The following is a 21,674-nucleotide window of genomic DNA, read 5'->3' on the forward strand; positions in this document are numbered from 1 at the left end:
CCTGCAGCAGGATGGAGAGGAGAATTAGATTGCAGGTTGAGATAAGAACAATTTACTGATGAGGTAAACAACGAGATAAGTAAACAAACAGCAACAACAACAATATTAGTAACAGACTGCAGAAGACAGGCAAATTATTCCACAGATGAGTGCTCCCCAGCCAGCAGGAAGGAACCCAACTTCCCTCCCAGCCCCCTGTGTATGGTGCGAGGTGCTATGGAATAACCTCACAGTCCTGGTCATGCCTCTCCTGACTACTGCAAAAATCAACCCTGTCCTGGATGGAACCAGGACAAGCTCTGACACCATACACCAGCTGAAACAGAAAACATTTTACATCCAGCCAAATGAAGCTGTCAAGCTTTTCTGAACAGAGTTTGCTGGTGACTGTAGGATGCTCCTTGGGTCCCATCAGGCTTCAAAAGGACAGTCTAGTATCTGTCATCCTGGGGTAGTACTAGCCCCAGGACACCAGGACTAGCACCAGCATTTATTCATATGCTCTGACACCACCATTACAAATGTCTTTAAAAATCAAAGAAGAAATTAAATAATCAGAAATGTTTACACTTAACATTAAATGAGAGTAACTCTCTTTGTTGTCAATTTGACTTGTCAATTTCTGGCAAAGACACATTCCAAACCCCACTTAGCTCCTGCCTTGTCTTGATGACCATAATAGCTTTCACAACTGCTCTCCATTCCAAAATCAAAGGTCAAACCAGAAGTCACATGCTTGAAGACACACTGGTTCCATTTTTATCCAGGAGCTAGGCTGGCCCTGCCTCTTAATGGAAACTGGCATCACCTTAAGATGTCAACATATCTATTTGTATTCAGGAGACACCACCAGTTGTAAAAAAAAACCCAACAACAACAAAAACACCCCAATACCTTGACCATCTTTCTTCCTACCCTCCTCTCCTAATAATAAATGTAACTAATGTTACAGATGGAGAAATGATCTTAAATTTATGGAGCAAAGAATGAAGCAACTCCCATTCCCCCTGCCCCCCCCCAAAAAAGTGAAATTTTGCTCTACAACTGCACCACTTGGTAGCATTTGGTACAGAAAGGGTCACAAGCAGCATAGTACTTCTGATGGGTTTATTGGTCACAGGCAACATTACAAAGCAGTTACACTGAATAATGCTGTCACAGTCCTATCGTAATGTGAGGTTGCTACAACACATTTAGATTTCACACAGTGAAACTACTTGAGAAAAAATAAAATTCATGCTTGTAACATAAGATCAAGAAAATACACTTGGTTAAAAGAAAAAATGGTCCCAGAACTTCAGCCTACTCAAACTGAAGTTAATGGAAAAGCTTCCTCTGATTTCAGCAGGCTCTGAATCCAGCCTTCAACATGTCCTGGCCAAGCTATAAAGTCAAATGCCTCTCTGCTCAGTTACAGGCTCTTCATTCTTCTGTCATACTTGTGCGTGATGTATTTTCTCCTTTTTAAATGAGAAGACCGTAAATGTGAAATTGGTGATGCTGAATTTTATACATAACAGAGCCAATTTTGGGTTATCCGCTTTAGAGAGTGGGAGAATTACAAAGGTGATAATATGTGTACTGGAAAAGGAGGGAGTTCCTACACGCCTGAGTGCCTGTAGCAGCTGTTTGTGTAGCCTGAAAGCTTCCAAGAAAGGCCACTACGTGCTCTTCAAAATTTGCATCTCTGACAGCATCTGCATTCAAAAATGGGATTTCAAAACCACAGCTGACAAAAACATGTACCAAACAGAGAAACACATCTTTACTTCAATAATGCAAAATTTTTCATCAAATCTAAGTTTAGCTTGAAGTAAGATAATTACTTCTGGGAGCTCAATCATATTCCTGACATACTTTCTTCTCATTTACAGGTGATTTGATGCATCCTACACCCACCTGTTCCAAGGATGCATGTACAACACGTGAACTGTGCATCTAATTCTCCGTCGGTGTTGGAGCCATCAGAGGGCAGCAACATGCCGAGGCTTTCCAGCCCACGGAACTGCTGTAGCCAGGCATCTCTTCCACGTGGGGCAAGGTTTAGTAGTGGTCCTACTGACCCCAGTATAGCTTCTTGCACCACAACGCTGCATTGTTTTATGACACCCAAAGCTCAGAGTGCAATTCACACTTCAAGAAAAACCGGAGTGAGAAGAGTGTTGTTGTTTAGATTTCAATGGTCACCAAGACTGCAGTTCTTTCCCAGAACTGTATTTGCTAATTGTCAGCATTTTGAAAGTAGAATGCTGATCATAAACTATGTTTTATAAAATTCTCCCTCTCCAGAGCATATCAAAGATAACATTTGTGTTCGTGTCTATGACTATGATGACCAAATGATGTTAGCATGATAATGGACATGGCTCCACCACATCCAAGTGGGAATGACAGGCGCTGCCATCCTGTGTCACAAGCATAGTCCATTAGGAGTCCCTGAGATACAAATATGGCACCCACTCTCCTCTCTACTGGCAATTTGGTCAAGAGTTCTCAATAAAAGTTCCAGCTTATCTTTTTAAAAAAAGGTTTCGTTAATTAAAAAAGTCTATTTACAAATTAGTTGTGACATGAATAACAACATTCCATAGGAAAAATCAGACTGTCTCAAAAGTTGGCAAATATGTTTTTAACTGTAAAATGTCAGATATTGGCTGTTTTCTGTCTTGATAGAAGCTGAGTCCAGTAATTAATTCTATATCTCTGATGCGAGCCATATGAAACTTCATTCTCTCTTCAACCCACATGGACTCAGACTTGCCATCCTATTGGGACAGAGAAGGAAAAAAAAGGGGCTGTAAAACTTTTTTTTTCTCCTGAGATAAATTTAATCTACTAAAAAAAGACATTTTGATGTTTTATAAAGGCAGAAATCAATAACTGTTGGCAAGTATCTTACAAACAAAGTGTGCAAGGATTATACATAGTTAGAAGCTTGTCTGAATTTAGTTCTTGCTGTTACCTCCTCAAGTATACAAAACCTGTAGTTGCATCAGTTGGTGATAATGGGGAATGGCAATTTATCTACCACCAGTATGATAAAAATATTCTGAGAGCTGTGTCTGACTCTAATTCCTTGCTGCAGGATTGGTCTACACACTTTCCACACTTTTTTCTGGTGTATAGGGAGTGCAGTTATGTGTGTTCTCACCACAATGCCAAGGTACCTCAAATAGAAGCAACCAGTGGTCTTCAGAGACATCTGTGTCTTCTCCTTCTGGGAATGGATTTGGCCTTAGCACTGACCTTTTGTTGTAGGTGACTCTTCTTAGAAGCTCTTAATCCTTCTCAGCTCTACACTGAATAGTTGCATTACAGAAGTCTCTGTATGTATCACATTCATGCTCTCTGCATACTCTGATCCCACTTTGCAAGCTCTATGCTTTGCTCTTTGAACAGATCTATTTTCCCCTTTGATCATATTCACAGACTTTGACATAATTCTGTTTGCAAAAATATTGTCTTCTCTCTCAAGATTGGCATGTAGACTGTACCATTTTCAAAGGCTTTAACCAGTTAATTACTGATATCCAACAAAACAAGCTCCAGCCTGACTTCAGAATTTTATGAGGGCCAAACAGACTACTTACTGCACAGCTTTCACTGTTGTCTTCTCTGTGAGGTACAATAAAAGACAAGGCATCTAGAGACCCCTCACACTCCAGAGGAGTTTCAGAAGTATTTTTACAGCTGGTCAGCACAATGAAGAAGTGAGTTGGAACTAGAACTTCTGAATTACCACGGTATCTGAAATACAAAAGATCTCTCTATAAATCCACCAAATCATACTTGCACAAAGATCAAATTACAACATTCAGCTATATTCAATTTTATCAATTCACCTACTTTGTCCATGGAAAACTTAGGTCTGGAAGGAAAATTCCAAACCACTATTTTTGAAAATCAAGTTTGGCTTGTAGACTAAATAACAAGTTTGATGAGGTATAACAAATTGATTTGCCATAAAAATGTGTAAAACTCTGGAGGTGATGAAGAGTTCAGCCCAAGTCCAGGAACCTCTCTGCCTGCTAGCTTGAGCCAATTTTGCTAACTCGTGTAACCCACAACTTGTAGTAGAACACTGCCAGCTCAGGAAGTATCAACCATGCCACCAGGGATAAGCCCTTGCCTTGTGCTCTCCTAGGGGCAACTGCATTAGTTTTCAGGATGGTAGACATCATTCCACATGCAACAGCTTCTCTTAAACTCCACCTTCAGTTTTAGGATGACACATTTTGAAGGTGCATTTTTCTCTTCAGGCTTGTTGCTTTTTTCTGAACTTTTGTGTGTCTTTCTGAAGAGGGATAATTACTCACAGACCAGTATTGGAAGAAAGAAATAAAGGATTTGAATGTGAAAAGTTCTCACCTTTTCAACTTTTCTGGGGTATCATAGAGCCCATCAGAGTCATAATCAAACACTGGACCACTGACTACATTGACACCATTCCTGGCTGCAGCATATTCAGGCAGGAGGTGTTGATGGAAGTAGTCCCACAACACTGAAACACAGTAATGGAATCAGGAAATAATCTTCACAATAGAAGCTGCTAATACAACTCTGCAGAGTATTCAGTGGAGTATAGACAGACATGATAAGCTAGGAAAACAAATTTTACAGGTGTTTGTTGTTGTTAAAGGTTGCATACAACTGGGTAGCAGCATCCACTGCACCATGTCCTGACACATCTAACCCATATAATATTTTAAATTAAGAATTGATCAGTACTCCATTAAAAAACAGGATATCCCTTATTTTCCAGGAGAAGTACCACAGTTATCCTTCTTTTTCACCAATATGTTTATTTTCTCTCAGTCAATCATCTCATGGTTCCCTCTGTCCCAGGAACCGGGGGTCATATGCATGGTTTGGAAGCCAGCACAACACCAGCAGTCTTCTATTCAACTATGGACATAAAATAGGCATACAAATAAAATACCTTTAAATGCAGGATACATTGGCACAATGTTGCTGGTGAGCAAGGCATCATAGTGAGGTTTCTTTGCATCTGTCATAAAATCTGAAACAAAAAAAAGGACAATTAATTACATGGATTTGTTACTTTAAACTTGCATTTTCATGCTTTTAGTGATCAGTGTGCATTAACATTGAGATGGAGCTGACCTAACTTCATTTTCCAAAACTGGTGTGGGTGTAAGTGCTGACTTTCAGTACCTGCCAGATTCCACCTAAAATAAATAAATTTAGTAGCAGCAGCAGTTACACTTGTCAGATATACAGTTGGCAAATTTAATGAGATTTAAAAATATCAGGACAGGCTTCTGAATTGTGGCAAGAGAAATAAAGTTCATGAATGTCAGGCCAACTTTCCCTGACTGCAGAATCTAGACTTATCCTAAATATAGGATTCTGCTGAAACTTTGCAAACTATGCTTAATGTGGATGTTTAAATAACCCGCTACTTGGTATTCAATGAGTAGAGTAAATAAAATACTTCCATATCAGGTCAGCAACAGTTCACAAACAATTTATCCATGTATACAGAGTGAATTTGCATTTTACCAGCTTGCTGGACTTCACTCATGTCTACATGTCCCTCCCAGTTTCTTCTGTGAGATGTGACTTTAGAAGCATGGTAAGTGCTTCAAAACTTCTGGGAAGTACTAAGTGACCTTGGACAACCCCACCAACTGCTGAAGCATCTAAAGTGTTTTCCTTTCTCATATGCTGAAGTAAGCTTCAACAATTCAGCAACTACTGCTTTGTATTCTGATTAGGTATCAAGAACACCTACAAAAGACTACACCTGCTACATTGCAAACCATGTACATCAGACATGTTATACAAGGAAGACAAAGTACTCACCTGGAGGAGCAAGAAATCCATAAGTTAGGCGAGGATGATTGTTGTAAAACAAACAGGTCTGGTTATGATTCTGTGAAATACGAACATCTTTATGTAAACAGTTGGAGGCAGCTCCTGTAGAAGAAATCCATTTGTCCTATTGAACAAGAAGAAAGTATCATTGTGAAAGCTTACAATAAGTATCATTGTGAAAGCTTACAACTTACAATAATTCTCTTGGTATGAGGGACTGCAGAATTCTAAATATTTGGCTGCAGCTGCCTTTAAGAGTGTGAAGGACTTAACTAAGATGCAAGAATTGTTCATCTTATGCCAGTGGAAAACAAGTCCTCCCATCACTTCATATACCTTAGAAATAAAGTGAACAGAACTGCAGCATTTTATTCAATTATTACATGTTCTAAAAGATAGAGGTCCTCATTTAAGACAACCTGATTTACTGACAGATAGACAGCCTCACATAATTGACAGACAGATGTGTGGGCCACTTGTTAAAGTAACTGGTTGCTTCATGTCACTACCCTCAAAATATTTAGGATCAAGTAAATCTTCCCAAAGTTCAGCTAAATTTAATTATAAGTCATTATCTAAAATCTATGATTCCCAGATAATCAAATTTAAAAGTATCCTCTACTATCCTAATTCCTTTTAAGCATGATCTGGCTTCTAAATTTTCTGTGAATGGGAAAGGTCAACTTGAAAAATCTTTCATTTACCAGATCAGTCCTCTACTCTGAATAGGTATATCTTAAGCATAGGGTTCAGGACCACAAAGACCAGCTTTATTTTCACTGATCTCTTTTTTTCCCCAATTAGGATTATATTCTGAGAAAAGCATCATATCAGGGCATGAACAGTTCAAGATGGTCATGAGATTACTTTTTTAAAAGGATCCTGCCACATTACAAACTGCTTTAAGACTATGAAACCCAAGTTGAAGCCAGTTTTAAGGACAGCACTGCTGCAGCACTGCTGTAGACTGCTATAGCAGACCTACGCTACCAGTGCATTCTCCTATATAGGGTTCTATACCAATGGCAATGGACTTCTCACTTCCTGATGGATCTGCTCAATCTGGGGTCAAAACTGTTTCACTCTGAGAAATGGAAGAGTCAAAGCCTATCCTTATTGGCATAGCAAACCTCACACAAATTTCTACTTTATATCTTATGTGGTTCAGCTTAGTTCCCTGGGAGATAACATCACAGACCCATTTCAGCTGCAAAAAGACCTCTAAGATAACTGAGTCCAGTCACTGACTGACCATCACCTTGTCAACTAGACTATGGCACTAAGTGCCAAACCCAGTCCCTTCCTGGACACCTCTGCAGACAGTGACTCCACCACCACGGTGACTCTTACCATAAGCAGATACAAGAAGCCTTCAGGAATACTGACACTCTAGATTTTTACTTTTCAAGGCTGCTTCTAATCTTTCTTCTTATACTTACATCTCTGCCAATAGTGTACGTGCTCCAAAGAGCCATCCTGTAGTCCCAGCTGTACCCGCTCACGTAGCGGTAATGGTAAAGGAGGCAGTAATTATGTTTTTTCTGCAGAACCCTGGGCCGTCCGTAGGGTAAATTAAGTTTCTCTGTCTTCCTAACTGCAACAAAAATAGTGCTTATTGCTTTTCAATTAACACTAGTTGTTAAATACCCTCCTCTTTTATACACCTGAGGCTGCCTTAATTTTCAATTGCCAAGCAAACAGAAGTCACAGAAATGGGACAAAAAATTTTCATTATTATATCAAAGGCATAGTTTCTATACTAGACAATAAATTAAGTGATTAAGCCAATAAAATTATTTAAACTTGTACTACAAAACATGTGCAAATGTAGCTTATGTACAAATTAAGCTTGTATTAGAACCAAAACCTTTTGCTGTTAAAAACAAAAGATAAATTCAAGTCACAAGGTTAAACTCTTTGTTGACTTTATGGTTCAATTTAAAAATGTGGAATCTGCTTCTATGTAACATTTAGATGGGAGAGAAAACAATTCTGGTGATTTGAAATTACTATTTCAGCAGAAACCACACCGTTGTATGTAAAAATGCATTTGAAAGACTAGGAAATACAGAGGTCTAAGTAAACAATAGAGTGACATATTGGATTGGATTTTCAGCTGTGCAAGAGCTCACTCCTTTGCCTTTCAAAATTCAAGTATTTTCAATCATTACATGACTAAAATTATAAAGAAGGTGTCAAAGTATATCGTCCATTAAATAGGTCCTCACCATCCACAAACAATTATGCAGTTTTAACGCAAATGCATTACATGGGGAAAGAAATTGAGCAATAATGTGCAGGGTTTTTTCCACAGTACCAAAAAATATGAAGATTATGACAGTTACTTCTCCACCCATGAGGGAAAAACAATTCATATTTTTTTCATTAAAGTAAAAATGCAGTTATAATTTTTTGTCCTTACAGACTGTCAAGTTGCGACAATCATGAGAGAACATGCAAACTGAAGTAACTAATAAATTCTATACAGTCTTAAGGCACTTCTAGGCTGTTTACTAGCATTCCTTCATCTGTGAAATGCTTTAATATCTGATTAGTTCTTAATCAATACAATTCACAAAGACATTATTACTGTTAAAACAGGGCTATACCAGGTCTCACTGATAATTCAAGACAAAATCCTACTGCTTCAAAAATGTAGGTTTAGAGCCTTAAGTTCCTATTTCTACAAAAGAGAACTGAAATATGTTATTGTGTCTGGCCTTGTCAAGTTTCTTCAAAGCCAGGTAAACAAAGTCCTCAGAGATGCCAGCAAAACCCCTGGCACACTTTGGAGAAAACACATTGTACTACTCTAACTGGATTTTATTTTGCTGCTCTCATGAGTGTTACAATACTGAAAGACTTACTTTAAAAGGGTTCTGGGACATGTGGACATGTTTTAAAATTATGACCTGTCATTAGTGGAAAAGATTCAAGAAAGCTCTATCCACTCTTTGTTTCAGGACAAACTACACAAATCAACAGAAGCCTTGAATTAGCTCTGGATAAGCAGCAAATACTGGACCCTGCCAGTAACTGGCATTTATGTCCAGTTCTTAACAATAGTGAGCTATAGTGTGGTTTTGCCAAATATAGCTTATTTGCATAAAACCTCCAAGTTTTATGAACACACAGACACACACACACACAAGGCAAGGTCTCTATCAGCGTATTTCAGGCAGCCTAATGTTCTTGATATCATCTATCAAGGCATTAGCACCTGGGACTAGGTTCCATTTTGACTTACAGTTTTCATTATTTACGTGCTGTTTTACCTGTTTCATGCTCAAAATAGTTTATTTTGTTTTATGACTCATGAGGACATCTACAGCCTTGCAAACTGCAGCTTAAACATGGCACGGCTATGTCCAATGAATGGAAATAAAGCATAAGTAAAAGAAGTAACAACTCAAGACCACATAACAAATAGGTCAAATACTCCTTATGCCTCTTTAAAAGTACGCTGCCATTACAGGTATCATGATTTGCATTGATTTGCTATCAGGTATTTCTCCATACAACACTCTTACTTCCCATTCTGTAATGCTCATTACTTCAGTACTAGAGAAGTCAAATGTAACAGATAACACATATGCCATAAAGACACACGTATAAGGATACACATTTACCTGAGAGCAAATGGTTCAGGAGGACTGTATTCAAAAACATGAGAATCATAGAATGGTATGGGCTGTAAGAGGCCAAAAAGACCATCTAGTTTCAACCACCCTGCCAAAAGCAGGGACATCTTCCACTAGACCACGTTGTTCAAAGCCCCATCCAACCTGGGCTTGAACACTTCCAGGGGTGAGGCATACACAAATTCTCCAGGCAGGACTATAGTTCCAGCAAGTATTTCAAAGAATTTTCACATAATTTACTTGAGAGTTGCTCAGAAGTTTAAAAACATAAAATGTTTGATGACTAACAAGTTTTTATTGTTGTTAGCTCTTTATATTATTATTTGAAATTCTTACCTTCTGTTTCAGTAAGATTTAAACGCTGATGAAAATCCCTTACTGGCAAGCCCTATAATTACAAAGAAAAAGCAGTGAGATTCTACAAAGCACATTATGAGTTGGTACCACCCTTAAATGTAACTTCTGCCTTGCAAGTTATACATACACAGAACACATGTGCTGGAGAGGAACTACAGGGAATTTTCAGTAATAAATCGGCTTTGCCACAAGCAAATCTACAGGCTTGAAAATCACAGTCCAAACACAATATTCACAGAACAGAAATTTCAGCATAATTAAGTGAGCCAAGCAAAAACTGAATGCTTTCCCATCAAGCTTCTGTGGGTTTTTTCCAGGCTCTTCAGAGATTCATATGACTTAACATAAGCAATCTGCAAAAAATTAATACACAAATACAGGATAGAACTCATTAACCCCAAACAAGAGTTGATTTTGAAACCAATAGTAAGGGACTGTAAAACTATCTGGAGAATGCAAAGTTTCACTCTTTAAATACAACAGACTTCTGCCTCCACAACTTTAACCATTTTAGCGCTTACCCCTGTCCTGCAGGAGCAGCCAAGGCTCACTGAAAAGGCTCTTTCTCCCACCACAGAGCATTCAGAAGGATGACTTGTTTCTTTGGGATGGTGAGGGGTGTAAACAGGATGCTTTAATAGATGGTTTAGGCGCCCATGAGTTCCATTGTTTGGGGCTGGCTTGACACCAAGCAAATCTATAAAAGAATTCAAGTGATATTAATAGGAGGAGAAAGATTGTAATACACAGCTGATTATATTACCAGTATGGATGAGTCAAAGCTTCACTGCTTACTGCTCAAAATACCCAATGAGAAAAGCAATGTAACCTCTTTAAAAGGGGCCACACAGATTCTTAGCTGGTGTTCAGTATTCTGTACTGAACACTAGTCTTCTTGTAAGGTTGAGCAGGTTGCTTGAATACAGCAACCAATCTCAAGCATTTGCAGTACTCTTAAGTATTTTCTGGATCAAACTCTTAGGTATACTTTTCTTCTCCCAGAAGCAGTATAGTTTCAAACCAGAGAGAGATGTAGGCAGGAAATAATGGAAAACAGGTGAGGACCTCAAGGGGAATAAATGAACAGAAAGTGGTAGATCTAGTGACAGACTTATGGAGAAACCATGAAATACAGAATGAAGAACGAAGACAGGAATAAGGAGTCACAGTAACATTGTGTTTGAAAGAGGAAGGAAAGGAGGTTTCCCTTCATGATGGTAGAGACATTCTGAAGTAGCCATTTTTAGTAGTGGTGAGTCAAAGCACCAGCTCTGGAAAAGCCAGAGGAATACACAGTGTGACCAGTGAAAAAAAGATAGACAAGGTAGCCAGACCAGTAGATCCTGAACTGCTGTTAGTCATTTAGAGATGGCCCTTTCTCAGAAAAACAAACAGCTGATTTGTGAAAATAGCAGCAGCTCTTAAGGATGAGTTTCTGAGGACACTTAGCAATCTGTTATTAGAAGATTTACAATGCCCAAAAGATATTATACTTTACTGAACAAAACTGACACCCATCCATTGTACTTACCACACATTAAATTATATACTTCAATGTTTTCAAATGGATCAACTTGAGTACCAAACTTGAATCCTGGTCCAAAACCAATAAAGATAGCCTAGGATTTACAGGGAAAAGTATAGTGAAATTCTGTTTAAGACAAATTGAAATGAAAATTATACTCAGAGGGCATTTTCTTCCAATAAATTAATCTTGGAATCTTAATCTTTTTACCAACACAGTATGTATCAAGTCAAAAGCATGTGTTTTTCATTTTTGAAAAAAGTAGATGTATAAGAATAAATTTTTTAAATAGTAGAAGAGTACTAGGAAACCCAATTCTGTCTCATTGTTGCCTTTAGCCATTTATGATGTCCCTTGTTCTTCTCTGCTTTTGAAGAAATTAAAAGTTATCTTCTTAAATGCTTTAAAAGAGTTAATGGAAATGTTGATCCAAAGTAACCATCACATATCACATCCTGTAAACAATTTGGAAGCTTTTAACTTCGGGGGTCTAAAAACATCTGTTGGTAGCAATGCTTTAAGTGGTTTAAGCAATGGTAGGATCGTAGGCTTCCATGCCTGGTTTGCAGCTGTTCCTTCTTGCACCACTTCCCAAGCTGTACTGGACCTGATCCAGGAATGCTGCCAGCTCAAAAACCTTTCCTTTTTTTTTGTCCTGCTGGCTCTTTTCCTTCTGGCTCAATTCCCCAACCTACTTGACACTGCAGCCACACAAATGTTACACCAGCATACTGCAGGGTTTGCAGCATGAACAAAGAGGCAAGGGCAACAAATGCTTAAGCTCAACTGCTGCCGAAAATATTGTTTTAAAACTTGTCCTCAGTTATTCAGCTTATTTTTAATGATGATAAACAGATTGTACACATCTGTGGTATCAAGATACTGAATGAGTGATGGATGTTTTACACTGGATGTTTTACACATCCCTGGATAAGATCTCCAAGCTCTTTGCGAACAATGCAATTGTCTCAGATTTCATAGCTGTGTGGCAAAAACAGAGGCTAAAACTCAACACTTAAGTCCTTTCTTTGAGATCAAAGCATAACATAGGGCATTATTTTGCAACTGTTGATACTAGAATCTGCAGGCTATTAATGTACTCAACCAGCCTAATTTGAACCAGATGAGGCAGGGACACGCTACCTCCTTTCTGTTGGTTTTGGTTACAGAGTATGAAATACTGTTATGCTGCTATAATGGTGGCCACAAAAAGGATAAATTATATCTGGTTTAGGACTTGTTAGGGGTGCTATGAACTGGCAATCCCAAGTGTGGCAAAAAAGTTTAAATAAGTCAGTCTACTGAAAAAAATTTACACAGTCAAACTACAGCAGAGAGAGATGGAGTACATATGGCATCACGCGGCTTACTGATTGCAACCCATTACTAGAAACACTATCAGCAGGTTTTCCATTGTCAAATCAGGGAAGAAATATAAAGGGTAAATTGATGGGTAGGAAAAGTAAATTGATACAAGATTAGGACTTTTTTAAAAACAGTTTCGTGCCAATATTATATAACTCTACAACACATGAAAAAAAAAAAAGGCTTTTAAGAAAGAAAATTATTGAAAACAAGTTTCATGAGAAGACTTACAAAGTCCATGTAATACACAGATTTCTCTTTTAAAAGTGTTTACACATATTCACTGTAATAGTTCCAAGTACCTCACAACAGTATGTGAATTTTAATCTTGAAAACAGCTTTTTGAAATCAAGAATATTGGCTTTCGTTTTATTGATAGCAGAAACTAAGGCAGAGGATAGGTTAAGTGACTTTCCCAAATTAGATGAAACTGAGGATCAGATTTGATGTTTCACTATGATCTCTTATCATTTCCCATTAAAGAGAAGTTCAAGAGAAGTTCTCCTTATTTTTATGGGTTATCCAGCACATGACAATATCAGTCCTATAAATGTTTTATTTCTTGAACTGCAGATAGAATAATATCACAGATCTTAAATCAAAAAAACACACCAACAAACAAACCTCAACACCCAAAAAACACAGCCTTTGGAAAGAGAGGGAACTAAAAATAAGAGCTAACAGAAGTTTAAACCTCACCTGCATATTGGGGAAGCGATTGTCTGAGCCATGGAATCCACCTTTGCAGCTTTTAATCTCAAGTGGTTTTCTATTAAAAATACACAATTTATATAACTCACAAATCACATCAGCATAAAGCACATTCAGTGATGACATATTTACTTCTCTGTTAAAAGATACTTAGAGGATTATCCATAGAGAATGAGAAGTCTTTAGTGTTTGGGAAGAGAATGCCTTTAAAATCAGAATAGTAATTTTCTCTGCAAATATTATCCCTTTGGAGTTTTCATGTGCCTTTCAAAGTCATTTAAATTCAAAGCACATGACATATGAAAAAAAATTTTCATTTCAGGCTAACAGATAAAGCCCTGAAGTATCACAGAGGTGCTCAAAATTAATACCATTACAACAGATACCACTGTTCTGGGACTTGTAAATTCTTTAATCAAAACACCTAAAGTAATGAACTACCAGGGACTCAGTAAGTTCAATGACTGACAAGACTGATTTAACCTAGAAATTATTTACATGTTCTGTCTTCATGGACTCACTTTGGAAATTCCTACAGCATGGTAAGATGTGCTCAAGTATCTGAGAGTGAGGACTTTAGTTTCTAACCTGCCACTACCTCCATACCCAGCAGGCAGAATATCAATAGCTGCCAGTTTAGAATTTAGCCTCCCCAGGCCAGCAAAACCTGCAGCAAAAAGCAGGCATGTTCCTTTGCAATGTCCTTTTGCAACAACAAACAAGAATATCACACTGTAACAGCTATCACTGAACTCTAACCACTTGGAAGAGAAAACAATAAATTATTTGTTGTACATTCAGGTACTGAGAACTGAAACTTACCGAGCAAGCTGCCACTGGGAGTCTAAATAAAAGTGCAGCGGTTCAATGCGGTCATTATAGGAATAATGGAAACGCTTGGGCAGCAGCTGCTTCATGTAAGCTTTGAAAGGCTGATTTGGTTTTATGCACTGAAATGTTTAAATTAAAACATAAGGAAATTTTGGTCAAATGCATATTTTATGTCATGCACAGTTCTTACAAAGCACATCAATTGCAAATGATCTGCAATAACTTCCACTAAGAACAATGTAACTCCATCAGGTTTGGAGTCATAAGATCTGAGACATATGAATGAATACTTAAATCACAAATACTGACTGGATTTGGATTCAATAGTTACTAAAATATATTCAATATTGCATTATTGGACAAAACGTGCTTTTTTGTCTTACAGACTACAGTTGTATAGAACCAAATTGTACTGCAGAGAATTAATAAAGTATTACACTAAGACATAAATATCACGATACTTTCACAAGTGATAAGAGATTGTCCAATGCAAAAAGTCTACAGCTTTGTAATAGAGAAGGTAACAGACATTTAGGATTTTTAGACTGATCACACAGGGACAAATGAACTTTTTATGAACCAAGATCCATTAATGATTTTAAAAAGGAAAAAAACTCAAAATCTCTACTGTAGTATTGGAAATTTTGAATACTGAAGTCATCTATACAAACAGCATTGTTCTCACCAGCAACAGTGTTTGCATAAATGAGAGGCAAACAGATTACAGTGCAGGGATGAGAACAGAAGCCAGGGACGAAGCAAAAAAGCAAATTCATTACACTGCAACTGACATCCTCCCCAAAAAATAAAATTCAATATCCTCTCTCAAAGCTGTTTATCAAAAAGGTGTGAGCAAGAAAATCCTGTGTGTGTCTTGGCAATAGAGCTGAGCTTTACACTGACGTGGCCCTCAGCTAGTATGGTCTAGATACACAAGTTCTCCAGTTGGAAGAAAAACACAATACATGTAATACAATACAGGGAAATTAACACAGAGCTTTAGTTAATGCACAACCCAATAGCTGTATGTCACCTTATTAAAATTTCACCTTCCCCTGTATGGAACTACTTTTGTTATTGTTGCTGTTTACCAAAGGTTGCACACAAAATCACTTAGGTTGGGAAAGACCTCTGACATCATCAAGTACAACTATGATTAAACATCATCCTGTCAACTAGAAAAAATTCTTCCAGATGTCCAACCTAAACCTCCCTGGTGCAGTATAAGATTATGTCCCCTCATCTTGTCAGTGAATCAAAGTACACATAGTATGTAAGTTGCCCAGCAAACAGCTAATGCTATAACATACTTGTAAATGTCAACAGAAATTAAGCTAGAGCAACAGACAAAACAACACTTACCGTGAGGTTTCTGACAATGCCTTCATAATTAACTGGAAGAATCATATGTAAGTATTAGTCACCTAAATTTAAAAAGATCAGATGTAAAATGAAAACATTCCCATCACGTAACACAAATGAAAAGTTTCAATAAATTTCTGGCCGTAAGAAATTATTTTTCCAGAGTGAAAACCATATAGAGCAAGATAATCCCTAAACTGTCAAGCTATTGCTTTTATAAAATTTCAGTTCACCCTCTCTTCCCCTTGATTACTTATTTACAGCTTTAAGTTGAAACTATATTAGTTAAACTTTAGTTAAATTTATTAGTTAGAAGTTAACTATACTTACATTTAAACTATATTAGCCACAGTTAGAAAAATAATCCAAAAAGCAAGTTTTCAGAAAAAAGGCAACTAAAGGCTGTGTTAATCAAGGTGAATTTTTCTTTGCTAATAAGCCTTTAAAGAAAAAGACACAAGTGCAGCTACCAGGACAGCAGTTTTGTTTAGCAGCTATCCTTAGAAAGAAAGCCAAGCACCAGCTGGCTAAGTTTCAGACGCTTAGGCTCAAGCCAAAAGGGACCATTACATCATGTAGTTTGACATTGTGTGTAACACAGGCCCAGCTACATTTCACAGTTACTCTGTCCTGACTCTGATATCCAACACTTGACTCAAGTACCTAAACGATTACCCTGACAATAGAACCATTCATAATTCCTGCACAGATACATGCTGTGCTACAATGACAGCTATGCTCCCTCATTGTAACAGAGCACACATCCAAAGGAGGAGATGCGCCACTTCTCCTCTTCCTAAACTTCTCCAGGGAGAATCTGACACTGCATTTGACTCCCATGTTCTCCAAGTAAAAATTTAAAACAGTTTAGAATAGCATCAAGCTATTCTAAAGTAAACAGGACAAAGTCACTGGGGTTGAGGTCTACAAGTCTTAAAAGGCACAGAGAACAATAATCTCAACATAAAAAAAACCAACCCACCACAAGAAAAATGCTATGAAACATGAAGAAAGCTCCTGCACTCAACATTAAAAAGTACTAAAAATTGCAGGGATTAAATGTTTGCCTAAAATAAGACTGCTTAACAAATCAGAGTTTAAAATTTATAAGTATTCATTGATTTTTTTTTACTCCATTTTATTATTTATGTTTACTTGCAGTTTACCCAATTACTGAGTCAGGCCATTAGGCCAAGTTTTTATAACTAGGATACATAATACTCAAAATAATATATAAATGATAGTCACAATTTAACATTTCTCTGAGACAGAAATATTGCAAATTTATGCAAAACTTAATAAATTAGGAAGTGAGGTGAGACATGAAGGAAGGATTTTTGGGCTGTCTTGTGCACGGGTGATCTTATTCGAAGGAATGCCATTCACAAGGCAGGAGGCATTTGCAGTTGGTAACTCTGAGGCAGCCCATAAAATGTTTTCGTGTATTTGAATGTGAGATTCAAATATGCTTTCAGACTTGGAGAGTCAAATGGTCTTTAAAAACACAAGTGCACACACTACTCAGTATTTCCTCTTCATCATTGTCCAGACTGTAGCTAAGTGGCATTCACACAAATTTGCTAATGGAATATGTGGATCCCAAGTTTGTATTTGAAAAGTACAGAACCATATAACCCAATAACAAAAGTTAAGTTTAGCAACTACATACAAGAGAAATACTCATCTGGAACATTATTAGGTCTAAGGCGAGCTGCAGGACCCGGTACAACTATGAAATCTTGGACATCGTCGAGATAGCTGTTCAGATATGCTGTTTTTCTGCAGCTCCCTACTTCCATCCCTGTAAAAGGAAATACATTTTCTTTTAAAATGAGAATGTCAGTGTAGAGTCACCTTGCTAAGGAGACATGTAACTTTAGCTGTAGATATCAGAAATGTAATTTCTCTGGTGTTTTTATCAGCAATCCCAAAGCATCTGACCCAAGAAGACCCTAATACACATGCACAGAAGATAAAAAAACAAGCACAGATAAAGAGTATCAGCCAATTACTCGGCTGAGAAAGATTCTCCAATTTAATAAATAGACAAACTTTCCTCTCTAAAGGGAAAAGAACTCTTATGAGCCTAAGAACAGGAGTAATGGTCAGACCAAATATTAATTCAGCCCAATATCCTACCTAATAATGTTCAGTACATATCTAAAGAAATAACCAATAGGCACAGAATTATTGACTGGTCTTTCTCCCTGTGCTCTTTATCAATTTTCAGAAAGGGGCTTGTTTATTGCATTTAAACTCCTACTTTAAATAATTCCTGGTAGGTTTACACTCCATTAATGTCATAATTTTTATAAGCCTGTACAGATATTTGCCTTGCATCATTCCCTGTGGCTAAGAGCTTTGGAAGTCAATTTTGTGCTGCATGAAAGAGTGGTTATATTTCATTTGTCAAGAAAAGAAGTAGAAAAAATGCTTAAATATGTAACATAGAAATAATTCCAGATATACAGAAAAGCTAGACAAATAAATCAGTTTCATATTCACACTCTTCTAATAACATGTAAAGGAACTGATAATAAAAAGGAAGATACAGCTTGTCTTTTCAGTTCCTCAGCAATTTGTAAACTGTTGCTGTGCAGTGTAGTTAAAAGACAGAAGAAAATTAAATCTATTTTTTTAAAGTTCACATTTTTTATTCTATTTCTTTCATCATCTGGTAATAGTGACAAAAGTAATTAGAAATAAAATATGAAATTTACTTAATTCCTTCCTATGTTCTCCACTTCTTTACCCCTTGATAAAATAGTCTCTCTTAGACTGATTAGCTGTCATATCATCTTGATAACATATTTTATACATATTACTTGCTTTGTTAACCTTGCCAGAAACATATAGATATAAATTCAGAATATTACTTTATAAAGACAGTTCTTCAAAGTTCTGATATATTTTATAAAATCAAATTTACCATGATCTGATATAAAAATAATGTTGAGGCATTTATGCAAGTTCATTTGCTTCAGACCATCCATCAGCATCCCTACTATTTTGTCCACTCTCTGTAGTGCCATAATGACCTGCAGGACAAAAATAGGAATGTAAAGTAAGTGTTAAAATTACTGTTAAATGTGTCTAAATAAAAAAGAGAGCCTGCAGACTGCATATCACCCGCACTGTTCAGAGTTACCTCTGCCTACAGAAGATTGGCTATATCTACACTACACAGCACTTAGCCCAATCTTTTTCTGCATACTGCACAATGACACAGCTACACATTTTTATGTGCTGTTTCAATTGCAGATGCTTTTAAAAAAAGGAAAACAACCCAAACAAAAGTATCAAACCTCATAGATTATAACCAGTGAAGGTGGTTTTAAAGCATGAAATTGAGGATGCTTGCTGCATTGTGCTTGGGCACAACCAAGGACAGCAGGGAATGACAAAGGATGCAGATACTGATGGGCTGGATAGAACAGAGGAAGCCAAGCCTGCAATACCCTTCCTCAAAATGCCTGTTGGGAATTGCAGCAAACTGTCCTTGAAACTGTGCTCTGAGACTAATATCCAGTCAAACTAATTTAAGGAAACTGAAAAAGTCAAACAATGAACGACCAGTCTAACACTGCTTGTGATCAGGGGTCTGGGGCCCCAGCTCACTTACAGAGGTACAGCACTGGAGCTACTTCTGAATACTTGTGAGGTTAAAAAAAAAAAGTGTTTTCCAATGAAATAATTCTGTCACCTCACTGAACTACCAGTACAAGCTGTCTTGCTTTGTATCAACAAAGAAGAGATGCTCCTGCAGAGACTATATACAAATCCTCAGGCTACTTCTCTCCAGAGCATTCCTGACATACAGAAATTTAGATCCACTTATTAAGCAAATAAAAAGATAACCAATTTAATCATGTTCCCTATACTGGAGTTCCAATTATGTCTGCTAATTCCTTACACCAACAGCAACTACTCACAGCTCAAGAGGAATTGGCAAGAGCTTTTTTACTCTTGTCACCACTGAGGCTAAATACCTACTTATGATGCCTAAAGTCCTGCAAGATGAGAGAATTTTACAAAGGTCCTGAATTTCCAAGAACTTTTTCCTTTGAATTTTTCACTTTGGTATTTTAAAATGTAAAGTTATTCAGTACTTTTTAAGACAGTAACAGTCCCAAACACTTCTTACTTGTATAATAAATCACAGATTGTGATAAGGCCAATGTTCCTTTTACCTTTCTCTTTCTGAGAAGGCATAAATTATAACTGCAGGGAAATAAAGGCAAAATCCACCTAACCTTAGCACAGAGACTGGGAGGAAATGAATGACAATTGTAACATGAATACTTCACTACCACAACTTGGACATTGTTATGCAAACCTCTGTTCTTGCTAAATCGAAATTATACAAATTTTCTGTTCCCATTCCCCTCCCCTGCCAAAAATCAACATGAACCATTAGTAAGTAGGAGCAGATAAAAGAAGATACAAGACATACCCAAACATACATTGGTAATTTAAAAGTTATTGAAATAAAGAAAATGAAAATTAGGCATACTAAATAGGCTATTATATGCTTTATGTCAGTGTTAATCATGGATGGACTGTCTATTAGCAATTTTTTTTCCTAAAAAGCATACTTTACATAATCTCAGTTAACCTAACATGAATTATGGAACTTATAGGGTCAGAGCAAAGTGTCAAGCTTAAAAAAAAAATTAAGAAACTACAAAACTACTTACTCCACTGCTTACTGGTCCAAACTTATGGCCCGAGGAATCTGGTTCTTCTAAATACAGAGTGTAAAAGTGTGGTCTATATCAAACGGTACCAAAAATGTAATATTTTACATACATGTTGAGACAATTTGAAGAGATTATATTTCAACAATGGAGATCACATATTGGAAACAATGCTGTCATTCAGAGGAAAAATACATTAAACTGAGCGATGCAACTTAATTTAAAAAGTCTCCAGTCATAGGAACAGTTTACCCTAAATAATATTTTAACATTGTTAGAATAAAGCAAAAGATATTGTTTAAAACAGAAATAGTGTTTACAAAGTAATTTATTGCAGTACCACTCGAACAGGAACCCACACTCACAAATGTATACCTACCTTTCACCTTCAGGTAGCTGCAGCCAGCGAAGGACAGTCACCACTCTTTCTTCAAAGGGGATTGAGCTGCATCAAAATAATACAATATCAACCAACCATGTGTTTCCAAGAGCTAAATCTTTTAGCCATACATTACCAAAAAATCACTGTGCCTAGGCCGAAAAAAAAATCATTACAGGCTTTTTAGCAGGATACAAATTTATCTATCCTACTTGCCTGACTCTACAGGAGTTTATGGCCTGATCTGAATCTCCCTTAAATATTGGTTAGAATAATGCTTATTCTAGTAGTGCTTATGCTCATTATACAAAGTAAATAATTGGCTTCAAGGTGCAAAGTCACGTGCAGGCTTTTATTTCTATATTATGTTTTGAAAAATTGCTAGTTTAGGAGTAGGGTTGGGTTGAATAAAAGTTTTCATACTATGTTACAAAGTAGATCTCTGCATCAATTACTGAAGTAAACCAACAATAAGCAAGTTGACCTTGAACAACATGAGGCAACCACAAAGTAAGTATTCAGTGTTTAACACAAGTTCAAGTAACAGTGCATCATCAGTTCATAGGGAAGAAAATATAGGCAGAAAATCAAGATCAAAAATTCCATCCTGTAGGAAGGGTGTAAGAGGAGAAAATGATCCTAAGATAGAAATGAGAAGTCTGATTTCTTGGGCAATATTTGAGATTATTAAATAAATGGTGAAAAACATTTTTATTAAGCAGAAAATGTTTAATTGCAGTGAAGAGCAATCACTGATTAAATATGAATGTCTTAATATTTTCAGAATCTGCAATGAAAATAATTTTAAATTGGAACAGCTTACCACAGTCAACAGTAAAACTTTAGTTTCCATAGACAATATCACATCAAAACATGATCCATTCACTCATGAGAAGTTTGGACTGAAATATTCTACATCAGCCACAAAAGGTTTGTATAAATAGAAAGAGTAAAGCACTAGAGCTTCA

General features: G+C 36.9%; 1 protein-coding gene across 1 annotated transcript in view; it reads right to left on the reverse strand.

The window, feature by feature from the left end:
* Nucleotides 1-1,093: 1,093 nt before the first annotated feature.
* ENPP1 (ectonucleotide pyrophosphatase/phosphodiesterase 1) overlaps nt 1,094-21,674 on the reverse strand; it is a 52,634-nt gene continuing 32,053 nt past the window's right edge. Inside the window, exons 10-25 of the mRNA XM_058802429.1 lie at nt 20,707-20,772; nt 20,328-20,400; nt 18,560-18,668; nt 17,300-17,431; nt 15,631-15,662; nt 14,260-14,387; nt 13,426-13,495; nt 11,368-11,455; nt 10,358-10,533; nt 9,816-9,867; nt 7,278-7,432; nt 5,827-5,962; nt 4,940-5,020; nt 4,369-4,501; nt 3,591-3,747; nt 1,094-2,765 (exon numbers count right to left, since the gene is read on the reverse strand). Of these exons, the coding sequence (XP_058658412.1) occupies nt 2,598-2,765; nt 3,591-3,747; nt 4,369-4,501; nt 4,940-5,020; nt 5,827-5,962; nt 7,278-7,432; nt 9,816-9,867; nt 10,358-10,533; nt 11,368-11,455; nt 13,426-13,495; nt 14,260-14,387; nt 15,631-15,662; nt 17,300-17,431; nt 18,560-18,668; nt 20,328-20,400; nt 20,707-20,772 (1,756 nt within the window). The 3' untranslated portion in view covers nt 1,094-2,597. The remainder of the gene's footprint in view (nt 2,766-3,590; nt 3,748-4,368; nt 4,502-4,939; nt 5,021-5,826; nt 5,963-7,277; nt 7,433-9,815; nt 9,868-10,357; nt 10,534-11,367; nt 11,456-13,425; nt 13,496-14,259; nt 14,388-15,630; nt 15,663-17,299; nt 17,432-18,559; nt 18,669-20,327; nt 20,401-20,706; nt 20,773-21,674) is intronic.

Source organism: Ammospiza caudacuta, chromosome 3 (genome assembly GCF_027887145.1).
Source record: "Ammospiza caudacuta isolate bAmmCau1 chromosome 3, bAmmCau1.pri, whole genome shotgun sequence".
NCBI lineage: Eukaryota > Metazoa > Chordata > Aves > Passeriformes > Passerellidae > Ammospiza > Ammospiza caudacuta.